The 22015-nt window shown below is 41.0% G+C and overlaps 1 protein-coding gene across 1 annotated transcript in view; it reads right to left on the bottom strand.

The window, feature by feature from the left end:
* LOC308105745 (glypican-6-like) overlaps window positions 1–22015 on the bottom strand; it is a 115579-nt gene that overhangs the window by 30082 nt on the left and 63482 nt on the right. Inside the window, exons 5-6 of the mRNA XM_080456672.1 lie at window positions 5008–5138; window positions 4144–4287 (exon numbers count right to left, since the gene is read on the bottom strand). Of these exons, the coding sequence (XP_080312798.1) occupies window positions 4144–4287; window positions 5008–5138 (275 nt within the window). The remainder of the gene's footprint in view (window positions 1–4143; window positions 4288–5007; window positions 5139–22015) is intronic.

The following is a 22015-nucleotide window of genomic DNA, read 5'->3' as shown; positions in this document are numbered from 1 at the left end:
CATTTTTTAAATTAGGGCTTAAGTGGTTACGCTCAACGCTCCCACAGGGAATCCAGACATCCCTGCTGATGAATAAACACACACAGCGGTGCCACTGATAACTGGCTGAGCTGCGGGGGTGAGAATGACACCGTCGTCCTGTTTAACAGCTGGCAGCTGGAGGTAGTCTGCTTCACCGAAGGAATGTTCACAGAACATCGCACTTCATCTGGAGCAGGTGACACAACACCGTGCAATGCTTACTGAACAACCCACTTCTGACAATGGTAGTAATTGACAGTTTTTATTTTAGACATTTTCATGACTCATCGTGGTAACTGATTCTGTCCCCCGTTAATACTGGGTTTGCAACACTTGGCAGAATATAATATTGGTTTCCATAAAGTAACTACTGTAGGGGTAACCGCAACTTCCACACGGCCTTCAGGTCGAAATGCTCGAGTTTTTATTGTCTTGATACAGAACTGCCACATTAATAAAAGGCTTTTACACAATGTTTCCGTGCTCTTCAATTATTTACTGAAGATAGCCTTGAATGTTTTGGAAATGAGCTGTTGTAGTATAATAGTGCCTACTGAGAGCTGAAATACTTCCCTTTCTGTTGGCACATATTACTATGGTCATCTAATCTGAGTCCAAAAATGTGCTGCAGTGTGCAACATAAATAACCTTTAAAAATGGGTAATAAAACATTTCTAGCGATCTCTCAGGAAAATACACAAACTGTTTTCAACACAAAAGAGCCTGACATATTTTTATCTGTAACACTGCAGAGAATAAATAAGTAATACATATTCTGGAGATGTACAGTATGATTCTTACAGTGTAGAGTTATAGGACAGATAAACAAGTTCTGAGATCAGGACTAAGATCCAAGTGTTTGTACAAGGTGATTACATATCTCAATATTTATAATTAACTTTAATCTCAAGGTTTAAAACTTTAAGGGCCCTATTTAGAGGATCTATGGTGCAGGTCGCAGAACGCAGGGCGCAAATGGGGGTGTTTACCCTCCAGTTTTGCTGGTGAAACGGCAAAGGGGTTGTATATTACTTTGAATTAGTAATGGGTGTGTTTTGGGCATAACATAAATTAGACCATATAGTCTACCATTCCTTTTTAAGAGTTTGTTGCACCTTCACCATAGCGCATTGTTATTTAAATGATGGATTTAGCAAGTTGGAGGAGATGCGCTTTGCTGCTGAGGAAAATTGCATTCTCTCAGCAGTGCACTCTTCTCTCTGTGCGTAAGCAATGCACCAGACCACACGTCATTTTAAGATCAACACGCCCACTGGCGAGATGCAATTATCAAAGGTACTGAAGAACGGTCTCTCACAAGTGTCCAATACAAAGACCATATGCCCGGTCATAAACAGTCCGAGGATGAGATTGCGTTTACAATATCATATAAAACATAAGTGCTATTCTGTGAACAGTGTCAGCACCATAGAACCCATAATGGTTCAAACAGAAGTTTTAGGCATCTGAGAAATGGAGAGGTGGGGGGAGGGAGGGGGGGGGGGGGTAGATAGATAGATAGATAGATAGATTTATAGATCAAATAAAATATGTTTTCAATAATTCATGTCCCTCTTCTAGCACAACGTGATAATGTCATGATGACTGGTTCATTGTGGCTACTGTATGGACCAGCACATGGTGAGCCGTCCTCCCAAGGCGCATGGATGTTCATAATGGAGCCCTCTACGCAGGTGTCCTTGTCTCGCCAAAATGACCAAAAATAAGCTCCATTTTGACATGTTCCCCAAGCAGGCTAATGCCTAATTTATATGTGTCACTGCACGGTGCGATCCGTGAGCTTGTAGATCTGCTATTTTCAGCACAGGACACTGTCATATATATAAGTATGAACCAGGCTTAATTGCCCAGTTATTCATGAGCATTGTGGAGCAGATGCTGGCTGTGACACCAGCCCCCTACTTGTCGCGACTCCCGTCTCTGCTAGCTCTTATGGGGCAGGTCACCTGCTGATTGGTTGGCTTCCTTGAGGAGTTGACTCTATTAGCTAAGGCAATGGGGGTCTTGGTCTCTGATGTGTCTAGAATAGATATACTGGGTGAGGGAAAGTATGTGTCGGATCTCCTGGGAGAAGCCTTCCGAGCTGAGGACAATGCGGCACATGCTTCACACTCTCCCTGCGGTGTTAGCGACTTGACTGTTAAACGCTGCGTTCAACAGCCATCGCTTTGAGGCAACAATAAAGCACAGCAGTTGTCAAGATCAAGAAACGAACCACGTTGAAGACGCAGCCACATCACAGAATAATGCCTCATAAAAATCAAAGAAGAAACACACACAGCAATAACAGCTAATGTATTATTAAAAAGGCTATTTGAAATTGTCCTTCATTGGAAATGCACCGTGCGTGACCATGGCTGACATGTCCATCAAGTCCAGGACTGTGATGGCATGGCACTTTCTTTTTTTTAATTGTTTGAGAGGCTGTCATAAGAAGATATCTGATGACAGTGAAGTGTGCAATAGGTTACAAGAATAACAGAATAACAGACAAATATGAAATTGTGGGGCTTACGCTGTGATGCATCTCATTCCAGACAATCCTCTGGTTTGCAGCATAAAAGCAGGAAAATAAGGATTTAATTAAGCATTGAGACAAGGTGGAAAGAGACATTGACGGACTTGCACATACTGTAAACTTTAAAGGAAAGCAAATTACAATATCGGATATCAAAATATATATATGTAAAAAATGCAGTTGTGGGAAATCATAATTAGAAGTGAATAGGACAAATAACTCATTTTATTGTCATGAAGTTAAAGGTAGGGTAAGTGATATTTTTTGGTTAAAACAAAAAGTATTTTGTTAAAAGGTTAAAGCACTATATTCTGATAGTAATCATTGCTATAGAGTGTTTGTTCAGTAACAAGAGTCTCCCCGTCTCTCCAGCTCTTTAATAAACAGAAAATACATTTTCCGGTAGGTGTCAAAATCTCAGCCAATCAGGAGAAAGTACCCATTTTTAAGCTTCATTTTTATAGTGTTCCAGTTCCAATTTTGCCTGCTCATTTCTTAGTGTCATCACTTCCAATTTCACTTGTTTAATCTATATCCTGATTGAGTTCTCTATCCTGATTGGATAAAATTGGAAATGAAACTGAAACTGAAACGAAAATGCATTTTCTGTTTTTATAAAGAGCTGGAGAGACAAGACTTCCTTTACTGAACAAACACTCTATAGCAATGAGTACTATCAGAATATAGAGCTATTTAACACTTATTTTAACCAAAGAAAATCACTTACCCTACCAGCTGGAGGATGGCTTATGGATTATTTTCATTCTATTATTCACCAACCAAGTTAATTATTATTAAGCTCAGCAAAACATGCAGGCATTCTAGGAAGGATAGTTTGAACACTCATTCTGGAGCAAAACTCAGAAGGCTTTAAGAACTCTCTTTTCAGTAAGAGTAAAATGAGTGCTCAATTTGGTAATTTTGAAAGGAAATTGGCTCAAAATAATCTTTAGTGCCTTCCGTTTTTTTTCTTATTTTTGGTGCTCTGAGAAAATAGTCCCACATAATAACTGAGGGAGCCAATTTGAAAAGGACCAGAGGTGATACTGGAAGGGTAACGTTGCTGTAAAGGTAATCCATGATGAGAACTGTCTCTCAGCTGAATTGGACTGTCAGCTCCACGTTAACCTTTACCCTGATGCAGCATTTTAGGTTTCAAGGTTGTTTTGAGATGGAAATCCATGTAACAACAAAGATCCAATCCAGCAAACATACAACCCATCTGATAGAAAGCAAAGGTTTGCTTTACGGGCGAACAATTGATTTGGTCAATCTCGCGAATTCTATTCATGTCCTCTTTTCCTCTATTTGCAAAGTACATAGAGACGAGAAGGACGCAGGACTTTAGAGCGCCGCGCCTTCCTCTGCCCTCTTGGGGTTAGGTTGTTGATTCGTTAACAAACACAGATCAATAGAGGAGCCTGAATGGAGGACAAGTACAAAGAATTAATTTCCGGCGCCAGGGGCTTACGATGGCGAATCACCAGCTTTAATCAACAGTGTCAAGTCACAAAGACAAATGATGTTTACAGTGAAGCAGCGTCCCCGCCTGCAAACAGAAGCCTGGCTCTGTGTCTCCTTACCAGTCTGTCGAGGCTCGTGCCAGCTGCAGTGGTAGGCCGCTCCTCTGGGCTGTACGGTCTGAAGCGGGCGTTGAACACATCCGAAACACCGCGGGCAGACCTGCTCATTCCTGCGGGTTTTGGCTGGCCACAACCTTGGAAAACCTGCAATTACACAGAGATGGGCACCCAACCTTCAGACTAGCTTGAAGAGCTAGAATTATATCGCGGAAAATAGGGGAAAACACGATGTTTAGTTAAGGCCTTGCGGGTCATTCACCCCACATTACCAGCATGACGTTGCTCTGCAGTAAGTCACATTTATCTAACGGGTCTCCAACATGACCATGACCAACGTTATAAAAGATGGAGTTAAGTATTTACAGGGTTTTGGAGGAATACACCACATACTTGCAGGATAAACAAAACTGCATCTGTTCCATGAGAAAACCAACAGAGCAGTTAGCCTTGAACGAGAACTGGCATCCAGCGTTGTGTAGGCAGAAAAAATGTCTTCACAACCACCTACATTTTTTTTGTCTTGCTGTGACTACAATTTTGTGGGTAAAGGAAAATGCAGTAAAACACAGGAAACACATTAACTACTGTTAGTTGAACTAAGATTATCTGACCAAAATGAAACATGTAATTCAAATACAAAGACCTAAACTTGGACATAATTAGAATGTGTTGGACTATACACCTTAAGACGCAGAGGAGTTGTTTTGGAAAGCATACATGTAAGAATGTGAAACTGCCATATAACTTATGGTGGGTTACCCACTTAAAGTTTGTTACTCTGTAGTTTAGTGGGAGTTTTATTTGGCATCAACAACCCATTGCACATGTTTTTGTTTCCCTGAGGAATAAAGATATTCAACGTACCCTGTAGGAGACCTGGGCACTGTTATCTTGCATATTCATGATGGCCTCTGAAATCTTGACATCAATGGGCTCCATGACCGATTCGATGTTGAATGGCCCCTCCAGCCGCTGTGCCACCAGCAACATGGCATCTGTCACAACAGTGTGTGGGAAGAGAAAGAGGGTGGATCGAGTACTTGATGAGAAGGGGCACAAAAAAGACACATTCAGTCAAAGAAACACCGAAAAAAGTGTAGTAGGGGTGAAAGTAAATCGAGCCAATGGATATTATTAATTATAAAAAGAATCGATTTGAATAATCAAGTAGCATAAAATAGGGCTGCAACGGGTAACCACTTTCAACCTGGCATTCCGCTTGGGCACGTCACACAGGCAAAAATTATTTAAAAAATAGCAAAATAAAGAAGATCTATAACGCAAATCGATCGTGATCGCTATTTTGAGAAATGAGTCGTTAGAAAAATAATCAATAGTAGCAGCCCTAGAGTGTGGGACGATATTTCTCTCTAGCCAGTGAATGATAATTTTGCTCTCCATACAACAGACCAACAAATGATACTTTTCACTATCAGTCATCAGAAGCAGAGTACATGTTTTGGGAATGCCAAACAATTGTGTCTCTTGAACTGATTACTACACAGCCTGAGCCATGTCAATTACTTCCTCTGTTTCATCACAGCACACCAACACATAATTACATTAGGCATGGATGCTTCTGGGGGCAAAATTCAATTTTATGTAGATCAACTCAATCGAGGGTACAAAATGTAGTTAACGTGAATAAAGTGAATCCTGCTGATGAGTCATTGATTTAATGGAATTTTTGAAAGCTAAGCATTTTGAGGTCATATTTACATGCGCTGCGGGCCATGGATGCAGTGAGGTCAACGGCTCATTAATATCCCTGTGTGGACAGAAACCATAAGGCCTTGTCTGAACACAAGAGACACTTTGCATTAACGTCTCTGAACGGCCGCCTTGTCCCCATCACGTCCAATCAACGTCCCTGCAACCCTGAAACATTTTACAAAAAAATGACAATGTGCTCGAAACATGTATTTGCATACTCTAGTGGAATGGCATTTTTTCACACCATCTTAAATCAGTTGGGCCGGAGCTGAGCTCACTCGTTGCCATGAAACAATGGCACTGTGCTCGCAAACCCTCGAGAACGGCTCATGCTAATGTTACTGTCTGTAATGGCGGGGCAGAGTTTGAGTGGTGTGTCACAGGGGGAGGCTGGACAGCTCCCCCTGCACTACTAACTCACTATGGAGGAGGTCCCCGGGTCTGGACAACGGTTCGCTAGTCTAGGCAGCAAAGGCTGAAGGAGTTCCTCTAGCAGGAGACCTCCCAGGACAGTACCTCAGCGGTGGTCTGTCATAATGACTCCACAATTACCTCCCGGCTGAATAAGGTCATCCTGTCATTTTGAGGCTACAGACTGGCTACTAATAATGATCATATTTTCCATGCTTGTTCCAACATTTAAGCATTCAGCCCGTACCAAAATTCAAGTGGTTTGTTCCCTTTGATACGCTCCCTGAAACCCTTCATTATAAGAGGAGCAAAGATGTGTATCACAGATACAGTTCTGTGCATCCCCTGATATGTCCAGGGAGAGTAGATCTGTATCTAAATAATGCTATATCCAACAACACTGAGAACTGATAAAAATGTAAAAGAAAAAAGATACTGGTGAAAAAAAAACAAAAAAACAACGACTCTAAAGGGAAACATAATATATTTCCAAAAGCTAAATTACATTTGCACCTCTTTGATAGCATATTTGGCCCGGGCCTACTGTATGTCTCTTGGGAGTTCAGCTTCGCTAATGTTAAGGGGAAAAGAGCTGAGAAACATTAGCTCAGCTCTGCCTCCATTTCCTTTCCAATTACGTCGAAGGCCGAGCCTTTGAAGAGCACTTCTGTTTGTTTACACTTGGGGCTGAGCGTAGCCTATAATGCCCGCGCTCACATTTTCACACAGAGAATGGTTAGGTCAGGGCCCCAAAAAAATGAAAGAAAAAAAAGTTTTTTACAGCACTGGTTCATCACACCACAGTGCCATTACAAGTATAGTTTCAAAAAACTAATTGAGGTGAACATTCGACCGAAAATAGCAGCTCTATAAGCTCGCAACGTGCCGTTCGTGTCATGTTGTAACGCAATGCAATGCATTATGAGCTTGCACAATTTCACAGAAATTCATTTGGTATCAAGGGGAAAAAAACATTTTGTAACATTTTGTACATTCTGGATAAATTATCACTAAGGATTTAACTGCATAGTTAACGGGAGAAAGGAAGGCTTAGGTTAAAGGTTCACCATTGGCTTAAATGAATGATAGAAAGGCTGTACAGCATGTTGCGTATGCATGTCAAGAGACAGACACAGAAACAATAAAAGTGCAGAATGCTGTCACCTTCTTCTATTGTTTTCAGAGAATATTACAACTTTGATGATGCCAAACAGCTGTTCGGTCTGATTATGATGTAAATGCATGCAACCTGCCTCAGGTTGGCCGACCTATTTCGAAACAGCCACAAATATATAATCACAATCAAACATGAGTCTGTCAAGTGCAAATGCTGAAAATTCTAAATTCAGGTCATGGCAACTAACTGGGAGCCGCTCGTATCTCTGAAGAGAACAGAGCACTGCCTCTAGCATCAAGGATGATGGCAATCATTCCCAAACAATGGGTGACTTCTATTTATCAGATAGACTCAAGAAAACCGAGGGACTCTGGATCTCTGCCTTAGTACTACCCACTGTGAGAAACAGAGAGAGAGAGAGTGAGAAAGAGAGAGAGAGAGAAAGAGAGAGAGAGAGGTGTGGGGGGGGGGGGTGGAGAGAGACAGGGAGATAAAGCGAGAGAGCAGGAACAAGAGAAAAAAGGAGACAGAGAAAATTGAAGGCGTGGATGGGGGGTGGCATTGCTGATTGGGTCAAGTCAGGGCAGGGCAGTTTCTCTCTCTGAGGAACAGCAGCCCATGTGCTACATGTGGCAAACTCTACCTACATGGAGAATTAATGACTCTCATTTATAAAGAGTGCATGAAGTCCAGTCCACTGTGGCAAGGCTGCTACGAGGAGCCAAATTCTCCCTGCATCACTTTTGTAGTGCGGAGATAGGCCACTGTCCAAAAAAAAACGGGGAGGGAATCTGGTTATCGTCACGACGCAGCTATGCAAATAGACCGATCGTGTTCTATTCAGAGATGAGCGGGGTCTGAAAACAATAACTGGGAATCTTGCCCTGCTTCATTTGACAACTTGAGTGGCACAGTAAAATCACATTAACACTGTGCACCTCACGAAATGATTATATTGTTTCACGTTTAAGTCGTATTACTTCATTATGTGTAATGGCCAACTAATTTACATTGCCTTGATGAAAGGCACACAAAAAATATTCGGAGGAGCAAATATTGCTCTGTGTTCTGCCTCTTTATCGAGATTGATGCCCACTTAAATTCAGGCTATGTCAGCCGGCGGCAACCTCCAGCAGACAAGGACAAATAAGGAGAGTGAAAAGCCCATCTATGGCTCTTTGCCTCTGAAGAGATCCACGGGATGAAAAATGGCTCTTGTGTAATTTGGATTCTGTAAAGCATAGCTCATCTGTGGTTCACTCAACCAACTAATGGTGCTATATGAAATGCCGAAAGAATGGCAGGGAAAAAGCATATTGTCCCTTGGACACAATTTGTCTGATAGAAAAGTCCTTGAACACGTGTACAGTAAGCACGCACACACGCACGCCCCCCACACACACATGCCCACACACACACACACACAGACACACACACACACACACACACACACACACACACACACACACACACACACACACACACACACAAGCACACACAAGCGCACACACGCACACACACACGCGTACAGTGACAAACGATGCTTTAACTGTTCTTTTGAAATATTCATAGCAATAAAAAAAACACATAAAGACGACACCCTCATACTGGCAGGAATTACATTTCCTGCCAAACTTTAAAAGCTTTAGTAAAATGGTAATTTCCCTTCCATTTCCAAAAGACCAGTGTCTGCCCAATGAAAATTCTCCGGTCACAGCCAGGCCAGTGATATTGTACATTCTCAACACCAACCTCCAGAGACTTGTTAGGGGCAGTCACACAAAAAAAGACAACATGCAGCCATGCAGTAGCATCCTCTGTTCAATACAGAGATCAGAAAGAGCTTGCTTTGACTGTATAAATACTTGCAAACAAGACATGTCTTGTGAGGACTTTTCTAAGATGTTTAGTCCATTAAACTAGGGAGACAAATAGTGTCGCTGTCGGGCAGAAACTATATTCTATCTTTTAATTATTTCATTTTTTCAGAAATGAATGCCTGATTTTAGACTTTGCCGTATGAAATTATGGCACAAAACTATTGTATAGTCTGTTGGGTGTTGTAACTATGCATTATAGTGGACCACAATGGAAACAAGCTTTGGCTTTTTTGTGTCTAATCAATGTAGGCGCTTTGATTGGTTTAATTGCCTGCTAAGTATTCTATCTATCTATCTATCTATCTATCATATCCAATTAGTGAAAATAGCCAATCTCCAATCTAGATCTGTTTTTTTCCCCGATACAGTTTGAAAAACATATTTTGCCTACAATAACATGCCAACAAGAGGGATTCCATGTTGAAAGTGGTTAAGTCTGTCTGTGGGTTTTATAAATATTTACCCAGTGAAAAGTATTAACAGGAGCTTAATAACAATATAGCCAGCCAGAGTTGACTGGCTGGCTGTTCCTTTTAATCTAATGGTAATGCTGGGGAAATGGGTAGGATTTTCTACATGGCCACACATATTGAACTATAATATATTCAAACATTTAATAAAAACTCCTTCAACTATGTCCTCCTGTCCTGTACCAACCAAGTGTCTGTCTGTCTGTCTGTCTGTCTGTCTGTCTCTTATACTGTATGTACTGTATATGAGAGTATAAGAGAGTACTGTATGTATGTGTATGTGTATACATACATATATATGTATGTATGTATGTATGTATGTATGTATGTATGTATGTGTATGTGTGTGTATGTGTATGTGTATGTGTGTGTGTGTGTGTGTGTGTGTGTGTGTATACTGTAAATACCATCTACCATCTAAAACTGTATATTAACCTAGGTTAGAAAATCCACAGAAGTGCTGTAAGAAATATTTATTGTGCTTCATGAAGTCCTAGCTCGATTAAAGCATATTTTAACAAAAAAACATAATACACCCATAATCTCTAGTATGTATATTTCCATTATCACTGCCTGAATTGGATGGATACCAGGGTACAGTAAGCATAACTGTCAACACCATATTATGGGAGAGTGCAGACACTGTCGTACTGCTAATGAGAAAAAGCATTCAATAATGAGCCATTCTCAAGCAGATCCCATTACTAATAGCATTGGGGATGTCATGGAATTTATTTATATATATTCTATTATCCCTGTTTTCTTTTTTTCTTTTTTCTTTTTACCACATTTAAGCATCTGTGTCTAATGCGTACTGACAGGGGTATTTCAACTATTTTGTCCACAAATATGTTGGTCCTTCCTCTAGGTCAACATCGTGTTTTTCCCTTCCTTGTAAAAGCCACATGTTTTTAGCATATCACCACCACAAAACCCAGATGTGATCTGGACAGTCTCAACAGCTGAGCAGCTCTGAACAATGATTAGCTTCACCGCTCTTAGGCACAGCCGAGAGAACAATTTCTCCCTTTTTTCAACCCAAATCCCTCTTTCTACACTCATAATTACACAGGTGGGAAGAGAGAATCTCTAATGAGATCCACTCAACCGCATCTTTATGTAACCATGAGTGATTAGCCTAGTAAGGAACTATAAAACTAAATGGGAATTAATGTTGTTGCTACAGATGCCATTGCCCATAAAAAGGGGGGTGAGGGCATTATTTTCACTCACTGTTGCATTACTATGCAAGTAAGAGCACACAATGTTCCAACTTAAACACCAGACTCCTGTTGACAGATTGGGTAAAGGCATGTATTGCCGGCTGCGCCTATAGTCCATGGGGAATAAATCCTAATGTGTTTGGAGTGTATTCTAGCAGTGCCAGGCTCATTAAATCAGGTGTTCCTCCTAACAGCCCTGACCATTCACCCGACACCTTTCATACTGTTGGGAGCATTAATGACTTCCTCAGAGTTGTATCAGTGGTGGTCACATCACAAAGGACATAAGATTACTTATTTGTATTTGCCTAACCTTGTGTCCGTGTGTTGTGATACAGGCCACAAAGATTAGGCAGAGCAAACAACCATTATAAATCCATTTAGCCAAGGGTCCAGAGGTGTGGGTGAAATGGGTTTTAGAGGGTTGTGTTAAGTCACCCCTTCTCAAAGACTTTTATCCCCTCCGGATGGAAATTTTGACCCCACACTCGCAAGAAAGAGAGATATTCAGGGATACGTGCAACAAGCCGCAAATGGTTTGATATGAGGTATTAATTTTGTAGCGGCATAGCATTGCAGAGAGGCCCTGTGCAGTTTTAGGAATATAATGGGCAATAAGATGAGAAATAAAGCCTGATTTATACTTGTGTCACGTGGTGAAAATAGCCGATCTACAAGCTCACAATGTGTTGCGGATGCAAAGCCTTGTGAGCTTGTAGATCAGCTATTTTCACCACGTGACACCGTCATACAACAAAGTATAAATGAATGAGCCATATGAAATAATTTACATATTCAATTAATTCTTCTATTTGCTCAGCTGTGGGTGGTAAGGGTCTTGGCTGTACAGATCCCATCCTCCTCACAGAGAGAAACCGATGGCAGCTTGCCTGGTTCTGTCGCAAACCAAGTTCTCAAGCTATCCGATGTGATTGCACAATCACAGAGCTTTATTATTAGATTCATCATCAGACTGCCGGTCAGCGTTTGCGTCTATTTTCTTTCTTCAGAATGAATGCAGTGACTAACAACTTGCCGATGCAAGAGTCACGACGCAGCATGGAGTGTAGCATGGAGGTTCTCTTAGAAATCTTACAGAGAAATCAGAGATGCGGATGTGATCTCATCTGAAATACAGCATGATAGGAAAAAAATACACACACACACACACACTCTGTACATATAGACCTTTTTTTCTGCTATACTTTAGGGCTGGAGGGCTCTATACTATATGCTCCCTCCTGTTTTCGCAATACACAAAATATGTTCACCTAAAATAGCCGAACTACAAGCTCACAACGTGTTGCATTACGACACGTTGTGAGCTTTAAAATCTGCTATTTTCCCTGAACGTTAGCCCCAGAAAAGGGATGCTGAGGTTCAAGTGGGTAGAGTACAGACAAGGCAGGCTACAGAGTGCGGGGGGAAAAGCATGGCAGATATCATATCAGATGTTACTATCTTTTATTTAGAGGGCTTATTCTCATCTGATCATTACTGGCTCAAGGCCACATTTCTGAAGAGAGCACTCTCTCCGAGATCCATGGCATTCAAAGTTAGATACCAAGCTGTGAAAGACGTCAATGTGTAGAATCATCTGTTTGAAAGACAAAGACAGACGAGCCTTAATAGAATATAGTAAATGTACAGCGAGTACCTCCTGGGGGACTCCATTAGCTGGCTCGGCGTCAAAAATGTAAGAAGCAATTAATAATATCCATGTTTAAACAAAATGTAAAAGCACAAAATTAATGAACGAGATCAACATCTCCGGTCCCCTTAGTGTCCTTGCAGAGGAGGAAATATATTGGCCCAGTTGTGAGGTCTAATTTCCAGCCATGGGCAGTCCCCTCATGGTGTATTAGAAGGCTGTGTTCTTTTTTTTCACCCTGTCTATATTTTATTCATGAGGAAATTTTCACAAAGGGGAGGATATGTTGCTGGCTTGAGTTTTCATAAACTGTGAGGTTGTGGCTAGCTCTGGTTACCCAGTGAAACAAATCACCTAATTAAAAAGAAATGAGCAGATAGAATCGATGCAGATCACTTCCAATGTGGTGACACGTCTCTCTAGAGAGGGAAACAACAACAGTCGGCAACAACAGCAATGGAACACAAAGACGGATCAAACTGCAGCACCATCGTCCAGTTCACTCTGCTTGAGCAGTGGAAGAAGTCCTCCGATATTTTGTAAAAGGAGAAATACCACAGAAATACAAGTGAAAGTCGTGCAAGTATCAAAAAATATAATTATTCATTATGCGGTATAGCCCATTTCAGACTAATACAGTGTATATTATGTTATTATATGGAGAGGCTTATTTTAATTCACCCCATCAATATAAATTTGAACTTAATCTACAATAATACATCCTAATTTATTTAGTGATTATACTTACTGTATATTATTAATGGCAAAGTAAGGAAAGGTAATGTATCAAACAGAGTACAAGTAGTTGTGGAGTGCAATTATAAAGTAGCAGAATATTGAACCCTAAAAGTACAGTACTTAGAGTAAATGGACTTAGTTACTTTCCACCACTGCTGTACTTTACTGTATGACTTTATGACTTTATGACTTGAAGCCAATAGCTAGTCTCTCTGTAGGCACTGAGTGGGAGTAGGAGGGAAAATAGGTTTCTATCACTGGTGTCAACTGGCTGTCAACACACACAAAAAAAAATGATAATGACACATGAGGTATAAAACTACAGAGGACAATATTCATCATCCGCAGCGTGTGACTGATGTTCACACGACATGAGCGGATGGAGACATCAATTCACAACGACAGACTGATAAATAACATCATCAAAATGTTTAAAAACAGCACACCTCTGAACATTCTTCAAGAAAAGGAATGTGGGTATTTGTGTGTCTGGACCGTGTGTGTTGTTGTTTTCAAAACCACAGACGCTTTTGAACATCTCAAAAGAGGAGTAAACACAGTTTAACTGTCCAGCTCAAAAAAGTCCAAGCCCTGATTTATGCGGAAGCTTTAATGTGGATACACCCCAGGGGAGCTGGAACGTGAGGACTCATTATGTTCGCTACGGAGCGCTCAGGTGCCAAGGAGCCGACTGACAGCTGTTCATCAGTGGCTCTATGCTTCACATAATTCATCTAATCAAAACCTAATCTCACTCCTAATCTCAGGCGACTTTACACAACATTACGTACAAGACCTTTTTTCTTTCTTTCTTTCTTTCTTTCTTTCTGTCTTTCTTTCTTACATATTCAATGATGAGCAAGCAGTGCGTAGAAATCTAATGCCAATTAATTTCTACTTTCACTTCAGAACTCTGTCATAAATGTATTATACGGAATTAATATAAAATACAGCGTGAAAAGAATGACACGCGTGGCGACGCGCCACCTGTTTCTATAATTTATATACTGGGGGATTCTTGTTTTTTATGTGCAGAATAGTGAGAGGTCAGCAAGGATTTATCCTCCAGTGGGAGCACACAGATTAGTGACTGGCTACTCAGTGGAACCCACGTAGACTAATCCATGATTTATTCTATTTTTAATTACATCAATACAAGCTAGGGGGGAAAAAACGACATTAACCATCTCACAGGTAATGGATTTGCATATGGAGATAGGCAGGTCTAGTTTTGATAGTTTTCTAAAACAATAGGCATTTGTGTTAATGATAAAAGCTGAAAATCACCCTCCCAGTGCAGCAAATCACTTTCTTCTCAGTCACCATTGCTATTTCACAGGAAACATGAGCCGAGCTCACTACGATTAACATGAATACACTGAAAAATCTGGCATGTAAGTGTAATTCAAAGAAATGGACCCGTACACTCGAGTGTCAATTTATCACTCCAGATTTTGCAGTGTGCTGACTTTTTCAAGTTCAACAGCAGCTCTACTGGATCCAGAACTGTGCCTGGTGAATCTAAAATAACCCTGTGTGAACCACTTATTTAAATCTGACATTGGGCCTTGAAGCCCAGGATCACGATAGCGATCCTTGAAGCCCGCATTCACCTTTTGTTTTAAGTGAAATATCCAAGTCACATTTCATTTGCTTGCCCCACTTGCTCCTTGCCTTGGGCAAGGAAAATGTGCCGACTTGCTGGTTCTCCCATCTGAGAGCGAAATAAAACAAACCAAAATTTCTTTGTTGCTACAATACTTATAAATTACTGTTAAGTTCTCAAGGACATCTAATTTGAGATGTTTTATAGTAGGTATTTATATTGTCTACGTACAGTGGTGTGTTCTAGGTTTTTTAGGCGGGCATACGATAATCATTCCCTGCGCATGGTCGTGGTTACGCTTGTGCGTGGTCAATGGATGAAATGGACAGTAGAGGGCTATGTTTTTTTTCAAAAGATTCTGCACGTCATACTACGTATATACTGTCTACGTACAGTATAGAGTTCACATTATACATATGTATATCCCAAGAGTATACTGTAGATATGACCGTATTCGCAGACACATTCTTCCATGTTTCCCTGTAATCAATGAAGGCTTCATATTGTCTCTTTTTGTCCTTTTTCTTTTTTTTAAACTAACAAAAAACATAAAAACGGATTCACCAAACTTTGCACGTAGGTTATAGCTATTCTGAAATGTCTGATGTTTCATATTTCTGCAGAATATATAGAGGCGCAGCTGTTCTTGATGTGCACATCTGTGCTAGGCCGCTTTCAGCAGTGCCATGACAGTCTCTCTTCCCCTCGCACAAACATCATTGATAAATCAAGGTCAGACCTGGGCTAATGTGAATTTGTGGCTGTTTTTATGTTCATGTTCTGTCAGACGTTTGAATTCATTAGAAGGAGTGTTATTTCCTGCTAGACTTGCGCGGTGAGGAAGTGCTGAGGGGGAAAAATCATTGCTATCAGCGGTTCAGCCTCCAGTGTAAAGGATTTCTTACTCTTTGGTTGAATTAGTTTTTCACTTGCCCGATATCTTGTCTTCACTGGTCAGTGGAGCAGGCACATGATGTTGGTCTGAATAGATGCCACAGGAATCAAGATGAATATCTTAGCTTAAAGTCTGTGCTAGCTCCATGTCAGTCTCTTAAGGCTTTTATGTCCCATTTCATTCTAAGCCCTCAAGCTGCCGGCTTCTCCAGCCCGGTCAGAGTAACCGACACAGCTCTGGAGTTTCTGTGAATGCACTGGAAGGTTATACACTTGCAACCTGGCGTTCTCATTTTTGGCATAGGTGTAATCTTTCAAAAATATACAAACATTTTCAAAATTGTACAAACATTTTCAAAAATGTACAAACATTTTCAAAAATGTACCCAAATTTACCAAAATAGCGAAAATAGCCCATCTACACGCTCACAATTTGTCATGTGAGCTTGAATATTGTCTATTTTCACTATTCATTGTGTGACGGAGTATATAGGCCTTAGGTGGTTACCGTAAGTGAATACTAGTATATTAAGTGAAAGAAATAATGATGATCTAAGAGAGAACACTGTATGCATACAAACCATACCATACCATACATGTATATCCTGTATATCAGCAGACACTATACTGTCTTGTCTATCTGCACTGAATGGAAAGGGATTATAATACCCAAGAGCCAGGTCAATATCTCTGTACAGCTGGACCTTTAGAAAATGGGAAAATCTTTAAGCCTGTAATGAACATGAAATGTCAAAAGAAACAAAAGATACAGATATGGCATTTAGTCTACATCCTGGAAATGATCATCCAATTGACAAGAATTCTGATGATGACAGAGTGAAGTGGTTTGCTCAATATCAAAGAAATATTACCCTGGAGGCAGTGGTTCTCAAACTTTTTGGGCTTCAGTACCTGATTTCTAAATACAAGTACCCCCTGAAAACTGCAAGAGAAAACCATGGTCTCTAAACCATAGCTAGCATATGATGCTATGAATGAATGAATGACATCTCACCTTTTGAATAATATAACATTACAAAGAAATGGAGTGAAAGAGGTGTAATTAGTACCTTCTGAGCAGATTAATTTGAAACTGTGGCCATTTTTATGTCAATATGAACGGTGCAAATAAGTATTGTTTTCTATATAAAAACAGTTGTGCAGTGCTAGTCAAGTTTTTCATTGAACATTGTGTTTGTCAGTGTTGTGTCATTTCTCTGATGTACTAGCCTCGCGTAGCCAGACTATATCACTGCGTGGATATGAGTCTGGTGCTTCTATGAGGACGTTTTTTTTCCAAGGAGGCGGGATCAAAACAATGGCTCTGGACGCAATTGGTTAGACCTACAACCAACTACCAATTACAGTCTCCCATATTTGAATACTGGGCCCTGATTGGTCACCCCAGACTTCAGGAGCAGGAAATGGATTCACAACGGAGCAGTGCCAGACCCAAATCGCCAAGGGCAGATTCGTCTGGTCCCAGGCTACTGAGGTACACCCTGTAGTAGTGTACCCCCATTTGAGAAACACTGCCTTAAGGACCCATATCAGTGGTATTGCAAATTTAGCCCATATAATATATTTTATTTTATTTTTGTTAACATTTTCAGGTGACAAACCCACTTTAAATGTATCTACTTCATCGGCCAATTGATTTTTTTTCGTAAAACAATCTTTTATCCAGGGACGTTTTTCAGGTGGCAGTCTCTTTCAGCTGAGCCACAGAAATGTATAAATAATGTATAAATCAATCAATCAATCAATCAATCAATCAGATCTCCTCCAGGCCTGTTGGCCTAACCAGGGCTTTGTCAGTCATGGGGTGCAGTCGTCAGGACACGAGGAAGATGCGGGGGGGAATAGAGTTTGTACGATAGATGGTGCAACTGTCCCCTATGGGCAGAACTTGCTAAAGTGAAAGTGTTTGTGGTGTCCCCTAAGGGCAGAAATGAAAGTGGTTCTTGAGGGCCCCTCAACATGCAATTCCAATTTGGGTATGATAAAATGTTGCGTTCGTGTGGCGTTTTTTGTAAGAAATAGGCCCAGTCTGTATTCAAAATTTTAAGGCAATTAAAGGCAAAGGGTATGGAGTATCAAATGATTTGATGGTCATTGTCACATGACTCCTGAGATCATTTGTGTGTAATTTGGTGGAAAAATAAATCAAATTTTGGCAACAAACACTGACATGATTTGTAGCATCTATGGTGCAAAAAAGGCCCCTCTTGTGACTTTATTGTCACATCACAGGTTTACAGGTGTAATTTCATGATTGTGATACATCATGCATGATACATCTTGATCACATTAATCCAGACAAATATGACAAAATATGTCGGAGCAGGTATTTTTAAGAAAAAGGAATGACGGAAAGTCTTGTCAAGCGGAAAAGGGTGGGCCTATATGGGGGGTCGCGCACACACACACACACACACACACACACACACACACACACACACACACACACACACACACACACACACACACACACACACACACACACACACACACACACACACACACACACACACACACACACACACACACACACACACACACACACACACACACACACACACACACACACACACACACACACACACAGACGGGTGAAAACATTATCTCTGCCTGATAGCCGGTCCGGGCTGGCAGAGATAATAACCGGCATGCTTTGGAAAATTGTCTGAAGTAATAGTAATTTAAGGTGTGAGTCACAGTCAAAGGTAATACGTGACATACGTGACATTTTCAGACTTCAGAATATTATACACTGTGGTGCACATAACAATGCACGGTGGCAAGTATGCGAATGGCTCATTTACATTACTGTGGAGTACTTCATAGATGGTTGCTTCATGATTACCTTGATGTCCAAGTCACTGGCAAGTAAAAGCTTTGAGCCGTCATATTCCCTCCACCATCACTGGTGCCAATTTGCTTACCAAATTTTCTCATTATAGGGTTGCCACGATCATGACATTTTTGTTGACAATCAATTGTCATGCAAACACATGAATAAAAAAATCACATTTCTGTTTGCCTTTTAGGCTTTGTAAACCATATTTACACAGGGCGGATATGACAAATAAGAAATGACTGACGATGAGCGCTACCAATATTAAAATCACACCCTGTGTGAAGTGGGCGGTGTCTTGCTAGCTAATCACAATACTGAATGGAGTCAACCAATCATGTACAAAAGATAAATACATTTATTGAAACACTCTTTATGATGGACGAAACCATAACCAAAGTATGGTTTTTTTCAAGTTATGGTTTCTTATATAGGGCTATGCACATGTGTCATGTGACACTGGCCAATCACAGTCCTGAATAGATTGTGATTGGCCAATCACGGTGCAGGATAATTGTACAAATTTCCAAACCTCACTTATAGGGGCGGTTTCACAGCGCAGGATATTTGTACATTTTTCCAAACCTCACTTATAGGGGCGGTTTCACCGCCCAAAAATAACTAATTTACTATGGCTAAAATAGGCCATATTTAATCATGTTTAAACGATTCTGACAATTATGCAAAAATAATTGTGATTGTCTCATTTGGCGATTATGTAATTATTGTGACAGGCCTACCATTAGGTTCAGCGAGAACATTTGCCTAACTAATAACTTTCTGCTCATAACTATGGTCTGTCTCGCTTGTTTATGACTGGACTCTGGATTGGTCAATCATGGAACAATATTAAATTTCACACTTGACCAAAGAAATTTGAATAATTTGTTCAATGTGAGGATTTAATAATAGGGGGTTCCAGGGTTCAAAGGATCACAACTTTGTTGTCTCCGCCAGGCCGAAGGCATGGCGAGAGAGTATGTTTTACCCCCTGTCCGTCCGTCCGTCCGTGTGTGTGTGTGTGTGTGTGTGTGTGTGTGTGTGTGTGTGTGTGTGTGTGTGTGTGTGTGTGTGTGTGTGTGTGTGTGTGTGTGTGTGTGTGTGTGTGTGTGTGTGTGTGTGTGTGTGTGTGTGTGTGTGTGTGTGTGTGTGTCCGTCAGTCTGTCACCAGCTAGACTGCCCCAACGCTCCTGATTTCGTGTATAGAGGGGCGGGTGTATAGAGCCGGCGAGAGATTGCGCCTGATCCCATTGGTTCACCGATCTGTCCGTCAACCCCCGCCCCGTTAACACAACATTACGAGCGACGCCCACTGCACTCTGGTTGGTTGGGAAGTGAAACACTTCCTCATACCGAGTACACCGACGCGCTGGGCCAGGCTTTTATTTTTTAGCAAAACTAAACAATAAAAGCCTGGAGATCGAGGCTAGTCACCAGCTAATCTCCGGCACCGTTGGCCCAGTCGCTCCGAAACTGTGCACACACACTCCCTAGATGCCAATTCAGAACCTCTGCCCCAAATTTCACATTTCATGGGCATGTTATAGCGCCACCAGGAGGCCGATTTGTGCAAAACCCATTTTTTTATATTACTCCTACAAATTTTATCCAAACGTCATGCAAATCGGTACACAGTATCTCTATAGTCATGTGATCAACATGGATCTGTCAGATTTCCCATATTCCATCCTCATTGGCTAAGGTTGGCTTCCAAGGTTTGCAGGATTGGTCCGTTTTGAACAAAAAGCCTCAAAGTATACACACAGCTTGCGATTTCCGTTAAATTTCACACGCACATTCCCACTAGGCCGAGGAAGAAATGCCACCCTTCTCACATTGGCCTGTTATAGCGCCACCAGCAGGTCTAATTTAGCAAAACACATTTTTGGAACAAAATGCCTCAAATCATGAATGCAGTGTCAATGCAAGAATAAATGGCACGGTTGGCACCCTTTTCACATTGGTCTATTATAGCGCCACCAGGAGGCCAGAATAACGTACCTGACCTGGCGGAGACCTGTGCTCCGAGGAGCACTTTTTCTAGTTAGACATGAATTAGTCTCGCGTGGCCAGACTGTTGCCTCCCACAATTTTCGAATGCTTCCGGTCATACAGTATGGAGCACGGAAGCTCTGAAAATGATTAAGGGGGAAAGCGGATGTGACGCCACCTCCACGCTTCCGTTCCGTTTTTACAGTCGCGCAAATGTGTCCTAATATAAATCAAAATAATCGAAGCATATATAGCTCGCTGCTTATTAGAAATGGAAATTCTAAAAATAAAGTGTAAGGATATTTTAAAATATATCTTCGTGAACGGAAATAATGAACAGATGACAGCTTCCTGCCTCGCATTTTGGGAGGTGTAGTTCCAGACTCTATCTGTATAGCATTCGGAGATTGTGGAATAGCCTGGCTATGCGAGACTAGACATTAATTAACATCACTGCCGCTAGAGGCCGAGTTATTTTTTGTATTGGAAATCCGATAGGCAAATCTTAGATCGTGTCATATAAGATGTGTTCCAAAAATAAACAATGACCCAAATGCCCATAATGGAGCTGACTGATTTGTTTGCACCTGATGCCATGACGACATTGAGGTTAGACAACACACTCCATATTTGGGCGTAGCTGCATTGGGAACTCCTTATGGTTATGCTTATGAGTGTGACGTCAGAGGTCCGCCCGCCTGCCCCCCCCCCTCCTTAACCCTTTAAGACCTGAAGCCGATTCTACATGTCTCCTAAATCCCAACAGTTTTCTGAAAAACATATGTTTCTATATCAGTGGTTCTCAATCTTTTTCATGTCAAGGACCCCCAAAATGATATGTATTTGGCCTCAGACCCCATCTCAAAATATTTTTTTCCAGGGACCCCCAGAAGCAAAGATTTGAGTAAAAAATGTTCGCTTTAAATATATATATATTCAAAGATTTGCACACATTTTCACGATTTTTCAAAAATAGCAGATCTACAAGCTCCGAGCTTGTAGATCTGCTATTTTTGAATAGCCAAAGTGTAAAATAATGCTTTTTAGCTCAAATCTAAAAATGACACAGATGCGTTACAGGTCTTAATGGGTTAAACCAATTTTGATATAAGATGGATATGAAGCATCAACTGATGGTGAAAAAGTACAAATTTACATACCTGACAAAATCGCTGGGGTGATATGTTTATTTTTGGAACACAGTTCTTATATGACGCAATCTAAGATTTGCCTATGGGATAAAGGCAATATCCCATAGGCAAATCAATAAAGGCATAATCTCTCAAGAACAGATTCTGCTCTGCGTTTGAATCTGTCGGG

Source organism: Gymnoscopelus braueri (assembly GCF_963280865.1).
Source record: "Gymnoscopelus braueri genome assembly, chromosome: 18".
In the NCBI taxonomy this organism is placed as follows: Eukaryota; Metazoa; Chordata; class Actinopteri; order Myctophiformes; family Myctophidae; genus Gymnoscopelus; species Gymnoscopelus braueri.
The sequence above is the reverse complement of the archived record's forward strand: the minus strand, read 5'-3'. Positions and strand labels throughout refer to the sequence as shown.